We start from the raw sequence: 15,879 nt of genomic DNA, 5'->3' as shown, positions 1-15,879 counted from the left end.
CATGATCATCATAGTCACGCAACAAACAAATGGGTAAACTTGTAAAAGAAAGCAACATAGTATGCATAAAATCAATAACATTATCAACATATAATAACTGTACAACTATGGAGATCTTATACAACTTAATAAGAGTTCTAAATGGCTTGACCCTATTAAATCATAATGGTTGGCATGGTGACCAAAAATAACAACGAACATGGTGACCATAATTAGTTCCTCAGGTTTTGTAACTTACAATAGGAAGGTTGTACTTAATTAGGGATTTAACCTTTGACTCCATACCTTACTTATTAGTCACTTACGACAAGTATGGTTTGGCTTGCACCATATTATTTTCAACATAAAAACTTATAGGAGATAATTTTAAAAAAATTCTCAATCAGGAAGTAATTTACTCATTGACAAGTTCCAATTTTGGTCTCTAAAAGCACTACAACTTATATCTACTTAATGAAATACTTTTATTTCTAAAATAACTTTTTTCTCCTCTAATTATTATGCAAGTTTCAATTTAAAACATGAAATACATGCATACATTGCAACCTAACATCATTCAACATACAACTTTCAACTTAAACAACATATACATCTTTATACAACACCATACATCATCATATGTTATAAGAGAATTAACATACATCACTTACAATATATAGTTATCAACATTGTAGACACCCAATTTCGTCCGAGGGCACACAAACACGGAAATTGACCTCCGTTATGAAGGGAAGGAGCTTCCGAAGCAGGCAAACAATAAGACAGGACATCAGAAGGCCTAAAGGCCAAATAAGATGGTTTTAGTAGCCCAGAACGGGCTGTTTCAAAATCAGAACGGGTCGTTCCGAACCCCAAAATGGGTCGTTCTAATATCAGAACGGGCCATTCCAATGTGACTAAAACACCTAAGAGTGCTAGTCTGGAACGGGCCGTTCCAATACCAGAACGGGCCGTTCCAAACAAGTCAAATTTGGAATGGGTCATTCTGGAAAGGGGAACTTTGTGTTAGTTTTCACTCTAGAACGGGCCATTCCGTTTTCAGAATGGGCCATTCTAGGGTGCGTAATTTGCACATAACGATTGTCCCAGAACGACCCGTTTCAAATTTGGAACGGACTGTTTTGGCCCCCTTCTGATTCCTATAAATAGAAGCCTCAGGCACAGTTCTCAAGGCGACCAGAGAAATTTTGAATAAAACTCCTTTGAGCACGAAAATTCTCTATCTCTCTCCCTTCTATTATATTTCTTGAGATTTGTGTCGCATCTCTATCTTCTCTCTCCCTCCTATTGTATTTCTTGAGATTTGTGAGGCATACTGTAGTGTGAAAGGTTGCCACAAAGCACCTTCTCCATATTTGAAGATGCAATAAAGCTTGTTCAAGAGGTATTTCAGTCAATCTTCTTCTCTTCCTTTTATTCCTCATCTTTATCTTTTTTTTGTTATAATAAACGTCATAATGTAGATGTTTAAAAACCTTTTCTTTTTCCAATGTTTTGAGTAAAACATTGGTGGCGACTCCATGAACCTATTTTCAAAACCATTAATTAAGGATTAGTCTGGTGTCCGGACATTCCTTAATTGATGAGATTTTCAAAAGGATGTCTAAACCATTAGTCGCGAGATCAGAAATTTTCGGGTTGCGACAGATGGCGACTCCGCTGGGGACGTTTAAAGAGGGTCAGACCCATTTAATTGATGAAGTTAATAAAATAAAAATAATAATTTAAATATTTTTCCCCTTTACCTTGTTTGTTTTCTTTGTTTGGCGTTGATATCTGTTTACTTATTTAAATTTCGCACTTGTTTGAATACAAATTGTACACAAAACCTTTGCACACAACAGTTCTCCCTACACCCGGGGGCATGAGGGTATTAAACATAGGGAGTGGTTGACGTACGACTGGCCCAAGTTTGGCCTTGGAGCCTGCGAGCCTTGTCGGAAATCACACTCAAGGTGATAACCGGTTACTCTAGCCCGAAATACTGCGACAGACCTTAGAGTTTGCCAGGTGACGGCGACAGAGATACTGGGTCCCTATAATGGGGGCACCTTGGGGGCCTTAAAGACCAGTGAGATTAGAACCGTCCTATGCAACACACTTTTCTTGACAGGGACCACAGACCAAGGATTTGAACATGATCGTTCGTGGGTGTATGTTGATTGAGCATGTGTGTGTGCATTTGTTTGTATTATTTCTTCTAATAAGAGTGGATTGGAATTTTATAATAAGCAAACAGATAATAAAAAAAATAATAAAATAATAATAAAAATTTTATACCCCTTCGTACATTCTTAGGTCAGCATTCCATTAACATCATATAGGTAGTTTCCTTTTTGTAAAAAAAAATCAATAAAAGAAGTGTCTTCTTTACCATGCATCATTTGCTTTTAGATAATAGAAACATGATAAAGATTAGGCAAAAAAAATGACATGCATTCTAGATTAGCTCATTAATTTCATTCATTTTATTTTATTAGTTAAGGAGGATTTGGTTGCAGTACGTATAGAAAGTTAAGAAAAGTGAATGTTCTAATATACGACAGTACCTGCGCTCTAAAGAAAAGCCCAAATCAATTTCAAAAAAATACTTTGGGCCCTTACTTAGATATGTTTGTTAAAGTAAGTCTTCTTAGAATCTAATATAGATTCTCGCTTAATACTGTCAAAATCTATTTGAGCATTCATAGATAAACAAATCAATGAGACTGATATTTATTTTTCCCAACTTTCTCTACATTCTGCATTACATTCATTTAGAACAAATCCTTCCTTGTAAAAGAATAAATGAGAATAAAAAAGGAAATTAACCTATGTGCATTAGTCGAAAGTAATGGGATATAAGCCATATGCATAAAGAGTTTTCAAGATGCCAACTCTTGCCCCCAGAGGATAAAGCCGTGTCGTGCAACCGTGAAATCCAAGCGGAATAGGAAAAACGACCAGGAATGGATGGATCCACACTCCTAACGAGTTGCAAGCTAATAAAGAGAATCTGAGGAGGACGAATCCCTCAAACACTAAGGCAAAGTGAATATAGCTTTCTCGAAAAGTGATTTCAACAAGAGAGAAACATTGCTTGTTAAGAAACTGCTAGAATGAAAACTCACAAAGGGCGTTCTAGGCATAAAAAAATAAAAAATAATAAAATAATAAAAAAAATTGAGAAGCAATGTTTGTTCGAGCTGAAAATTGAGAGACAGCTTGAATGTTCCTCTGGAGAAGCAAGACTCCATGGAAAGCTTTATCATCGCTTCTACCCATTCCTACTTCTTAGGAAAGACTTAGGATATGAGTTGAAAATACCTTTACGAGAGAAGAAGCCAAAGGACCTCCCTCTACACGAGATCTTCTGAAGTGCCACATCCAAGCAAGTGGAGGACTAGCTCTACAGTTAGATGACGTAGGCCTCTATAAGGGGCAACCTCCTTCTTTTTCTTTGTGTACGAATCACGAACTTAGGGCATGCTCGGGCCCTCAAGCTACATTAAATGGGCACGCGTAAATTGAAAATTCTATTTTAATGCCATACACTTTTCTACTTCATTTCTCTTCTCCCTTTTATCTACTCTAAGCCTCGTCAACAAATCTTAAATGAACAAGTACATTTGAAATAAGGACGTCATTAGAAACATTGGCTTGATACACAATAAAAAACATATAAAGATCAATCAAATTGGGCATGACTTGTGGATAAAAGTCCAAATGAAATTAGTGCAAGGGGCATCCCCCTTTAATGAAGGAATGAAAGATGATCACAAATACTGCAAAGACAAAAGCCTGGCAGGAAACCCACTAAGGGGGCTGCGCAAAAATTAGGGCAAGGTCCGCTAGGAGATCCACAAACAAAAAAGGTAGCCTAGGCAAAAGTGAGGATCAAAGAAAAAAAAATGTCCGCTAGGGAACACATCTCAAGTAACCTAGGCAAAAGTTAGGACAAAGCAGTATCTCGAGCTGAAAACCAAAAGGTGGCTCGAGAAGATCATTTAATCAATATGCAATCCCAAGTCATCGCTTAACTTTGAAGGAAATAATAAGCTAACGCGGAAAATGATTTCCTCACTTTGAATGTGCTTATTCATCAACCTAAACCACTAGCCTACCTCGGCCAGCCATTTTTCTATAAACCATTTTTGAAAAAATCCTTTCTAACAAAATTTTTACAAAAAAAATTTATGTATATATCCCCTTCCTCTCATTCCTCTTGACCTACGTGGCATTAAGATAAATTTGAGAGATACACATAATATGCACAGTGAACACTCACAAGGAAAAGATGGAGGTGTCCTAGAATAGAGTCTAGGTACACCTGATCTAAGGGCTAACATATCATATTCGGTACAAGCGAGAGGGCCGAACTACACAAACCTCAGGTTCAAAAAAGCAACACTAAATTCGACACGGCTAAAAGGCTAACAATCCATGTCATTGATCAATGCGCATAGATTAATTTCTTGAAAGTAAAATCAATATGCATTTAAGCATTAGCATAGAGGCATCATTGCATATCATGCATAGGGCACAAGTGTGCACAAAAGGGTATAATTTCACTTTATAAAAAAAAATATAATAAGAAAATCCAATCCATTCATGTCTTGCATTTTCATGTGCATCCATGCATCCATACTCACCATGGGGCATCCACAACCATCCATCAACAATCAAACAATCAATCATCAATGAATCAAAAGGACTCCGCAACAAGTGCCTGGAGAGGCATCACAATACTCACGTGGCAGGGGCAATACTGGAGTCCCTGCTAGTCATCCACTTCTCTACCCACCAACACAAGGGCACATCAAACATCTCTTGCCCATCCACCTAGGGGCAGTCTTTCATCCCACAACACCAACAAGAAAATCCAAGAAAGGGAAACACAAATTCCAATTGACAGCATCTGAACAAAAGACAAAAGCAGCCCAAATTAGAGGCATCACAAAACACCTCCTGCCCAACATCCTTGGGGCAATATCTACCACAAGTCAAGTAAACAATTGAGGGCATCGAAAGTTTCCATAAAATACAACAAAGGTCTGGAGAGACTGTACTCACATCCCAATTCGGTATACGACAAAGCCGTGAGGGAAAGGTTTGGAGAGACTGTACACACCTCCCAATCCGGTATACGACAAAGCCATGAGGGAAAGGTCTGGAGAGACTGTACTCATATCCTAATTCGGTATACGACAAAGTCGTGAAGGAAAGGTCTGGAGAGATTGTACTCGCATCCTAATCCGGTATGCGACAAAGCTGTGAAGGAAAGGTCTGAAGAGACTGTACTCGCATCCCAAATCTGGTATACGACAAAGCCGTGAGGGAAAGGTCTGGAGAGACTGTACTCACATCCCAATCCGGTATACGACAAAGCCGTGAGGGAAAGGTCTGGAGAGACTGTACTCACATCCCTATCTGGTATACGACAAAGCCGTGAGGGAAAGGTCTGGAGAGACTGTAGTCATCCCCCAATCTGATATACGACAAAGCCGTGAGGGAAGCTGAGCTACGAAAATACTCCCTCTTCAACAAGCTACAAATAAAAGAGCGCACTATCACAAGAGAAAGAATGAAGCATCTACTTGAAGATCGAAGATCAAGTGTACAGTTCGTCAGCCTTGTTACCCAATAAAGTATGCAACCAACACTCAATTGCTCTAAAGGACGAGGACATGAGCAAATACACCTATCCAAGAGAAGGAACGTAGAAGCGCCAACACCAAAGAGACGAGGAGGAGACCCGGACGAAATGTCTATGTCTTTACTTGCCTTTGGAAAAGCAACACATAGCTACTCCAAAGGACAAGTAAAGAGGGGCAGCTATAGACACCCAATTTCGTCCCGGGGCACACAAACACGGAAATCGACCTCCGTTATGAAGGGAAAGAGCTTCCGAAGCAGGCAAACAATAAGATAGGACATCAGAAGGCCTAAAGGCCAAATATGATGGTTTTAGTAACCTGGAACAGGCTGTTCCAAAATCGGAACGGGCCGTTCCAATATTAGAACGGGTCGTTCCAATATCAGAACGGGTCGTTCCAATATCAGAACGGGCCGTTCCAACGTGACTAAAACACCTAAGAGTGCTAGTCTGGAATGGGCCATTCCAACGTGGCTAAAACACCTAAGAGTGCTAGTCTGGAACAGGTCGTTCCAATACCAGAATGGGCCGTTCCAATACCAGAACGGGCCGTTCCAAACAAGTCAAATTTAGAACGGGCCATTCTGGAAAGGGGAACTTTGTGTTAGTTTCCACTCTGGAATGGGCCGTTCTATTTTTAGAACGGGCCGTTCTAGGGTGCGTAATTTGCACATAATGATTGTCCCAGAACGAGCCGTTCCAAATCCGGAATGGGCTGTTCTGGCCCCCTTCTGATTCCTATAAATAGAAGCCTCGGGCACAGTTCTCAAGGCGGCCAGAGAAATTTTGAATAAGACTCCTTTGAGCACGAAAATTCTCTATCTCTCTCCTTTCTTTTGTATTTCTTGAGATTTGTGTCGCATCTTTATCTTTTCTCTCCCTCCTATTGTATTTCTTGAGATTTGCGAGGCATACTGTAGTGTGAAAGGTCGCCACAAAGCACCTTCTCCATATTTGAAGATGCAATAAAGCTTGTTCAAGAGGTATTTCAGTCAATCTTCTTCTCTTCCTTTTATTCCTCATCTTTATCTTTTTTTTGTTATAATAAACGTCATAATGTAGATATTTTAGGGTTAATCGCTTAATTTATATTTTAAGCATGTAAATAAACATTAATAAAGGGGATTCAATATTAAATTTATTAATTCTTATCGTATTAATTTCATCATAGGGTACCAATTAAGGGCATTGTAGGGGTGCTTAATACCTTCCCTACACGTAACCGACTCCCGAACCCAATTCTGGTTATTAAGGCCATTATTGGACTTTTAAAAACCTTTTCCTTTTCCAATATTTTGAGTAAAACATTGGTGGCGACTCCATGAACCTATTTTCAAAATCATTAATTAAGGATTAGTCTGGTGTCCGGACATTCCTTAATTGATGAGATTTTCAAAAGGATGTCTAAACCATTAGTCGCGAGATCGAAAATTTTCGGGGTGCAACAAACATCTCATCAAAAACCAACTTCAAGAGATAAAACAATCAAATAGAGGAATCTCGCTAGGAAAGATATTCTTACTCAACGAAGAAAGCTTGTTGTAGCTCCCTTCACTAGGCAAGCAAAGCATTGTTGGGCGAGCTGAGCCCCTTGTAGGTATTCTTGTTGGATAATCATAGCTTGTTGATTCAGATGAACTCTCACTCTCTGTGAGTTTTTTCACTGGGCAAGCTTGAAAATCACAAAAATTGCAATAGTTTAACTTAAAATTGATAGCTTGACCTTTGCTCACTAAAAAAGTCATAACTTGAGTTCTAGATCTCTTTTTTTGGGTGATTCCAAATCCATTGGAAAGCTAACAATTAAGGCTACAACTTTGATGAAGACCACAAAACATAATTTGGCCATCAACTATTCGCTAAGCGATCATTTTCTAGTTGAGCAAGGCGAGTATTCTTTGGCTCCTCACTAAGTGACCAAAACTCAATGTTGAGTGAAAATACCAAAAATGAGTTGGTGTTCTTCATCTATTCATGAATACTAAGAGACCTTAAACTTCTAGTTGAACGAGAATGTGATGTTCCTCCATGGAAATCACCCTCTCTCAACAAAATCTAGTTAACCACATCAAAATCGACACATGCATCCCATCATTCTTATTCTCTACTCCTCATACAACTCAAAACTCTTTAAAAACATCACATGCAACAACTAACAAACTCAAAACCATCAATCCATCTTCAACCTTCAAAAATCACAACACCCAACATCAGGAAATTCATCCATTATCAACATAAATGGCACTAATGGGCAAAACAACATAGAAATCAACACATACTCTAATAAAAAATCATTCTACAAACTTTCCTTATCTCAATTGCTTTAGGAATCAAGGTAAAAGGAAAAGAATGGAGAACCCCAAAACACTTCATATGATGACTTCTCTATAAAATTATTAGCTCCTTAGCTTAAGTATCAACTTTTACAACTTAAAATATTGATCAAGGGAAGAAAAGAAATTTGTCGATGGAATCAAATCGAAGATCAAATTCCGTTGTTTCCATAATACATCTCTTTAACTTCTTTTTAATATTATAAAATTATGAACTTATGAAATTCATTTATCAAAATTCGCCTTAATACCCTAGTTCTCCTCAGGCCAACTGTCACACACTTAAGTTATATCTTCTATAACTTAAGTACAGAGTCATCTCAACATTAACCCCTCTCCCCAACATAAGAAAACAACTTGTTTTGTTTTATATATATTTTTTATGAACACATAAGAAAACAACATACAACAATATAAAACATGTTGTTACAATTTATATTCTAAAGCATGACTCAAACTGAATAATATTTTACATATACACTTGAATTTTCATCCTTATTTATAAAATATTAGATAACATAGGTTGACACAAGTAACTAAAAATTACCTCTTCATTGATAAGTTGAATATTCTAATATCACCTTTTTTTTCACTTGGCAGACAAATCTTTTTTTGGAGAGTTTTATTAGTGTTAAGTAACCTGATTAACTACAATTGAATGAAATTATTTGTGGATTGTGTTTCACACATGTACAATAATCTTTTGGATGAGTTTCTATTAAGACTTCAACATATCACTTATATAATATTGGAGGTGGGTGAGTCTCTATTAGGAACTGCAACATATCATTTTTCAATTAATTTTGAGAACTATTTTAGTGTTCTATCATTTTTTTTATGTTAAAAATAATTTATAACTTTTTTATTTAAAAATAGCATATATGGAGATGATGTAATTTTTTAAGCAGTCATTTAATTAGAAAATGTTATATATATATATATATATATATATATATATATATATATATATATATATATAGTCACACGTATAATAATTTGTGATCCTTAATAATGTAAAACAATTATACGATAAATGCATAACTATAAACTCCTTTTTTATTAAATTAAAATGAAAAATGGATTTTTTTTAGATAACCATAATATTAGTACAAAATATTTATTAGTAGTGACTAATTTTGGTTGGGAATTGTGAGCGTGCACAAAAGGTAAGCATTCTCCTCCTAACATAGTCTATTCCATATTAAAGTCATTCGGTACTATTTTGATTGACTTTTGTCTTAAAAATCATCTGAATCAAATAAGAAAATCAAGTGTAATTTGATTTGAATGAATTATGAAATCTGAACTAAATCAAACTAATATTTTTAAGTTTCATTTGGTTTAATTTTTGCAGTTTTAAGAATTTATTATTTAAAAATCAACTAAAAATATGTAACATTATTTCATTTATCTAAGAACGTATGAAAAAAGAGGTAAAAATAAAACTATGTAAATATTAAAATATTTCAGTCATTTAATGTATTTAACACTAAATTTTATTTTATTAATTTAATAAAAATATTTTTTAATACAATTAAGTTATTACATTAAATATATTTTTTTCTTATAAAATTTATCACTTAAAAATTTATTTTTGAACATTATAAATAAATTATAATTTTTTATTCTGAAATTTAGTTAAATAACATATAATTTTATAAAATACCTTTTGAAATATTATACTGTATATTTAGAAAGAAAAGAACTTTTTATAACTTGCATTTTTTATAAAACACCTCTTATATTATGTGTGATTTTTGTATACATATACTAATATTAAACATTTAAAAAAGATATATATTTATAAATAAATATACTTTAATTTGATTTGAAATAACTTTAAACTTAAATTTGAAAACTAAACCAAACCAAATTATATGAATCAAACTGAACCGATAATGTATAATTTTCTATCAATTTTTGGTTTAGATGAATTAGATTTTGAATATCTGTATTTCTATTCCATAATCTATACTAGTGTCTAAACTAAAGGCAGATTGTTCATTTAAAAAAAAAATAGTAATCTGTGATGCGGGACACGTTAATAAAATCAAACAGCGAAAAGAAAAGAAAAAATCCCTCCATTTCCACTTTCACTCACTCTTCTTCTAATTTAATTGATTGATCCCATTGGCCTCCCAAACCCTAAACCCTAGCCATGGAGTGGAACCCACAGACTCTCCAATTCCTCTCCGAATGCTTCCTCCACACGCTCTCCCCCTCCCCGGAGCCCCGCCGCCGCGCCGAGTCCTCCCTCGCCGACGCCGCCGCCCGCCCCAACTACGCCCTCGCCGTCCTCCGCCTCGTCGCCGAGCCCTCCATCGACGACCAGATCCGCCAGGCCGCCGCCGTGAACTTCAAGAACCACCTCCGGCTCCGGTGGTCCTCCGACGACGCCCCCGTCCCCGACCCCGAGAAGGAGCAGATCAAAACCCTAATCGTCCCCCTGATGCTCTCCGCCACCCCCAAAATCCAATCCCAGCTGAGCGAAGCCCTCGCCCTCATCGGCCACCACGACTTCCCCAAATCATGGCCCTCCCTCCTCCCCGAACTCGTCGCCAACCTCCACAAAGCCTCCCAAGCCTCCGATTACGCCTCCGTTAACGGTATTCTCGGCACCGCCAATTCCATTTTCAAGAAATTTAGGTTTCAGTATAAAACTAACGACCTATTGCTCGACCTCAAGTACTGCCTCGACAACTTCGCCAGGCCCTTGCTTGAAATTTTCCTCAAAACGGCGTCGCTTATCGACGCCGGCGCCCCCAACCTCCGGCAGCTCTTCGAGTCTCAGAGGCTCTGCTGTCGGATATTCTACTCGCTGAACTTTCAGGAGCTTCCTGAATTCTTCGAGGATCACATGAAAGAGTGGATGAGTGAGTTTAGGAAGTATCTTACTACTAGCTACCCTGCTCTTGAGAGCAGTGGTGCTGATGGTGTTGCGGTTGTTGATGAGCTTAGGGCTGCTGTTTGTGAGAATATTAACCTCTACATGGAGAAGAATGAGGAGGAGTTTCAGGGCTTCTTGAATGATTTCGCGCTTGCTGTGTGGACTTTGCTTGGGAATGTGTCCCAGTCTTCCACCCGTGACCGGCTTGCGATTACCGCCATTAAGTTTTTGACTACGGTTAGTACTAGTGTTCACCATACTTTGTTTGCGAGTGATGGGGTGATACCGCAGATTTGCCAGTGCATTGTTATTCCGAATGTGAGGTTGAGGGAGGATGACGAGGAGCTGTTTGAGATGAATTATGTTGAATTTATTAGGAGGGATATGGAAGGGAGTGATCTTGATACTAGGAGGAGGATTGCTTGTGAGTTACTCAAGGGTATCGCGACACATTATGGGGATGCTGTGAAAAGCATTGTTTCTGCGCAGATTCAGAGTTTGTTGGGTTCGTTTGCTGCGAACCCTGGGGCGAATTGGAAGGACAAGGATTGTGCTATATACTTGGTGGTTTCGCTTGCAACCAAGAAGGCAGGGGCTAGTGTTGTCTCCACGGAACTTGTTGATGTTCAGAGCTTTTTTGAGTCTGTGATTGTCCCTGAGCTGCAAAGTGCCGATGTGAATGGGTATCCTATGCTTAAGGCAGGTGCACTCAAATTTTTTACCATGTTCCGGACCCAAATATCGAAGCATATAGCGTTGAAGTTTTTTCCAGATTTGGTTCGTTTCCTTACTGCAGAATCTAATGTCGTTCATTCTTACGCTGCAAGCTGTATTGAAAAACTCCTGTTGGTGAAGGATGAAGGTGGTGGAGCACGTTATACTTCAGCAGATATCAATCCAATTTTTGCAGTGCTGATGAACAACCTTTTCAGTGCCTTTAAACTCCCAGAGTCTGAAGAGAATCAATATATAATGAAATGTATTATGAGGGTTCTTGCTGTTGCAGATATATCTGTTGATGTTGCACGAATTTGCATTGAAGGGTTGGGCTCTCTTCTCACTGAAGTTTGCAAAAATCCGAAAAATCCTGTCTTCAATCACTATCTCTTTGAGTCGGTAGCTATTCTTGTGAGGCGGGCTTGTGAGAGGGACTCATCTCTTGTATCTGTTTTTGAAGGAAGCCTCTTTCCTAGGCTTGAAATAATATTGGCCAATGATGTGACTGAGTTTTTACCGTACACGTTTCAGTTGCTTGCTCAGCTTGTTGAGTTAAACCGACCACCGATCCCACCAATCTACATGCAGATATTTGAGATTCTATTGTCACCTGATTCTTGGAAAAGAGCCTCAAATGTTCCTGCCCTTGTGCGTCTACTCCAGGCCTTCCTTCAAAAGGCACCGAATGAGATCAGCCAAGGGGATAGACTGACCAAAGTGCTTGGCATATTTGACACACTGATTCAATCTTCAAGCACATCTGAACAAGGATTTTATGTGCTTAACACAGTCATTGAAAGTCTCGAGTATAATGCTATTAAACCGTATATTTCTCACATCTGGGCTGCTCTTTTTAGAGAGCTCCAGAAAAAGCGAACTGTAAAGCTCATCAAGTCTCTCTTGATATTCATGTCACTCTTCCTGATTAAGCACGGTTCTGCAAATGTTGTTGATACCATGAACAGTGTCCAGCCTGATATATTTATTGTGATTTTAAATCAGTTTTGGATTCCTAATCTTAAGCTGATTACAGGAGCTATAGAACTCAAGTTGACTGCAGTTGCTTCAACTAGACTCATCTGCGAGTCTCCAGTTCTTTTGGATCCTGCAGCTTCTGTGTCATGGGGTAAGATGGTGGACAGCATTGTGACACTCCTTTCCCGGCCAGAAGAGGATAGAGTTGAGGAGGAACATAACATGCCAGATATTACAGAAAATGCAGGGTATACCAGCACCTTTGTTCTTCTTTACAATGCTGGAAAGAAAGAAGAGGATCCACTTAAAGATATAAGAGATCCCAGGGAGTTTTTTGTAGCATCATTATCTCGACTTTCTGCACTTACCCCTGGGAGGTACCCTAAAGTCATCAGTGAAAACGTTGATCCTGTGAATCAAACAGCATTGCTTCAGCTTTGCAACACTTATAATCTTTCAATAGTTTGAGTAAGTTAGCATTGCTTCTCATTTTATTTTTTATTATTCCGTATTCATCTGAATTCTTTTGGACTATATACCAGTTTAGCTTTATATTTGCTCAATCCTTTCCAGAGATTTGCTTCTTTGTTACTGTTGTAATATTTATTTGTTTTAATTGGTAACAAGCATAGCGCAGTTTGTACAAAGTTTCTTTTTATCATCAAAATATGTGTTATGCTGCTTTGTGAGGGATCAAAATTTGCCAGAATTAGAGACTTAACAAAAAGACACTTAAAATTTTTTGGATTAATGTCAGAATGTAATATTTGAATGTGGAACTTATATTACAGTGTAGCCATGTATTCTCTGTAATGCCCATCATTGACTTTAATAGTATGCAATTATTGTCGTTTGTCGACTCCTCAATCTCCAAGGCAGCTGTATTTTGCTACCTGAAACACTCGAACAAGCTCAATATAATTGTTCTCTGTTTTCTCATTCTTTTTTGTTTAACCATATGCCAGCTTGATCAATCTTTTTATTTCTTCACTGGCTGGAAATTATTTTCTCACACTATTGGGTTGTTTATATGATTCTGATAGGACTGGGGGTGGGGGCTTGAACTTAGATGGAAAGCTCAAGACGCTGAGGGTCTATGTTAGGAGGAATCGAAGAAAGGAAAGAGGGGGTGAGATGGCATTAGGTGTAACTAAATTGCCAAACGTGTGAGGAGGAATATGAGGTATATAGGGAATGTTTAAAGGGTGGGGGGGGGGGGGGGGGGAGAGAATCATCTTGGAATATAGAATTCTGTTATGGACAGAGGGTAGTAGCCACACTGTAGGAGCCTAACTCTGGTAGTAGGATTATTCCTTCTGTATTTCCTTTTCATCACAAAATAATACAAACATTCCCTGATTTACTGTTTCATTGTCATCTTAATTTTTGGTTCCTTACGGTTTCACTTATTGAAAGTTTTATGGACTCTTTAATTTGAGAAATGTTAAAATACATTTTTAGCCCTATAGTTTCATTGACATTACCTTTTAGTCCCTATAGTTTAAAATATATATTTTTAGTTTCTATACTTAAATTTTAAAATCCTTTTTAGTCCCTGTTGTTAATTTCTTTGTAATGCAGTTCCTGTGTGAGGGGCGTGAGTTTATTAAATCCACGCGGCAGTGATATATTTGGGTTTGTGGATATGGGAGGGGAAAAATAAGAGTTTGGATGGTTTTTGTGGACAGTCAATATTACTGTGACTAAATGTGATCCATAATAGTGGTCTAATTGTTGATGATAGTATAATAAATCATTAAATGACACATTGTCATCCAAGAAACCTAATACATTCCTGCCTCATGAATTTAATAAGCTCATGTCACTTCCATGGAAACAGTGTTATAAATAAATGGTAGGGACTAAAAAGGATTAAAAAATGTTAATATAGGAACTAAAAAGGTCTATTTTAAACTATAGGAACTAAAAAGTCTATTTTAAACTATGAAACTAAAAAGTAAAGTAAATGAAACTATAGAAACTAAATATTTTAACCTTTAAGAAAATATTTTCTGTTTTTATTTTTTGCTTTCACTACTAATTACAAAATTATCACCTTATTTTCATTTTTTCTGTTTCAAAGTTTTATACAGGAAATAATTTTCGTTGGTTTTTTTACTTTGGAAAACAAAAATCAAATGAAAACATTGACTTTTCTGTAATTAAAAGTGAAATTTGTAAAATGAAAACTTAAAACATTTTCTCAAATCGATGTCTTTGCTTGAGGAGTATTCTGTCTTATCAGAATGACAGTAAGCATGTTTTCCCCGGTGCTGTGTGCAGCTGACTTGTACTTTTATAATTTTGTTGCACTTCTTAACCCAATTTAGTGTGTTTGGATTGGTAGTGAGTTGAAGTCACGACGATTTTTGGAAGCAACAACTATTTGCTTTTGTGGTGAGCTCACTATAATTTACTTCATTTGTTATCTTCAAAAATCATGGTGAGTTCAACTCACCATTAATCCGAACACACTTAGATTAGATACACTTTTAGGAAAATAAATAGGGAGGTTTACTGAATCAAAAATTTTTCATCTTAAAATCAAGTGATGCACTTCAAATTTTAGAGAGAAGTTATAGCTTATGTAAAAAGTTTGATTCATTTTATTTCCTTGTTTTTTTTTATAAGAGCTTGTTGAGAAGTTTATGTAAAATGGTCCTTTTGATAATGTGATTATGAGTTATAAGAGTGGTCTGTCTAATAAGGTATTCATCATGCTTGTCAGGTTTGTATGCTGGAATACGATGGGGTATCACTGTCCGGGGTCCCCGCCTTTTGCAACATTTTGAGCTAGCTAAGCTAAAGGTACTTCTTGCATTGAAACAGAGGTTTTAGCGGCTATTATCATCATCATCCATTTTTGCCAGTCCCATGATTTATGCGATGCTGAACTGGATTTCCTGTTAGTCCCATTTTGAATACTGTAAGCATGTGTTTTGAAATACGGTTTGGTCTGTTGGGATATTGGTGTAAATTTTTTCATGTCTCCCATTCCCAGTTTCCTTCTGTTTCAGCATGCCTGTGAGCAAATTGTAATGGATATCTATCTTCGGTGCGGTCATTTTTGTGTGAACTTGCATATTAAAGTATATTTTACATTAAGGCGTATTATTTTTCACGATTCTTCGCATTTCAAATGACAAGAGTGGTGATAATACCTATTACTGTCTTAGTTTTATTGTGGTTAAAATTGAATATTATAATTTTTCTAAATAAGACGATTTTATAAGATCGTGAGAAAAGTGAACTTGCTTTCAGTTTTCAATCTCACTGCAGTAACCAAATCTTGAATTCATTATAAAGTGTGTTTAACAGTTGGTGAGTGTTTA

At 37.0% G+C, this 15,879-nt stretch overlaps 1 protein-coding gene across 3 annotated transcripts; it reads left to right on the top strand.

Annotated features, from left to right (window-relative positions):
- The first annotated feature begins 10,013 nt into the window (after positions 1 to 10,013).
- On the top strand, positions 10,014 to 15,668 carry LOC109807910 (cellular apoptosis susceptibility protein, putative / importin-alpha re-exporter). 3 transcript variants are annotated; one of them, XR_003804895.2, is made up of 3 exons: positions 10,014 to 13,015; positions 14,895 to 14,944; positions 15,276 to 15,668. XR_003804895.2 is itself a non-coding variant. In XM_020370631.3 (2 exons), exon 1 carries the CDS (start codon positions 10,127 to 10,129, stop codon positions 13,013 to 13,015), a length of 2,889 nt encoding a protein of 962 aa, XP_020226220.1. In that variant the 5' UTR covers positions 10,015 to 10,126; the 3' UTR covers positions 15,276 to 15,668. The 3 variants fall into 3 exon arrangements, 1 of the variants encoding a protein (XP_020226220.1); XR_014433865.1 differs by having other exon boundaries at positions 14,895 to 14,990; XM_020370631.3 differs by lacking the exon at positions 14,895 to 14,944 and having other exon boundaries at positions 10,015 to 13,015.
- Positions 15,669 to 15,879: the final 211 nt, after the last annotated feature.

This window comes from Cajanus cajan, chromosome 5 (assembly GCF_000230855.2).
Source record: "Cajanus cajan strain Asha chromosome 5, NIPB_CcT2T_4, whole genome shotgun sequence".
Lineage (NCBI taxonomy): Eukaryota > Viridiplantae > Streptophyta > Magnoliopsida > Fabales > Fabaceae > Cajanus > Cajanus cajan.
This window is presented reverse-complemented; position numbering and strand designations above follow the sequence as displayed.

What these genes read in the sequence shown, in the direction of transcription:
- LOC109807910 (XM_020370631.3), top strand. Translation starts at nt 10,127, where the DNA reads ATGGAGTGGAACCCACAGACTCTCCAATTCCTCTCCGAATGCTTCCTC.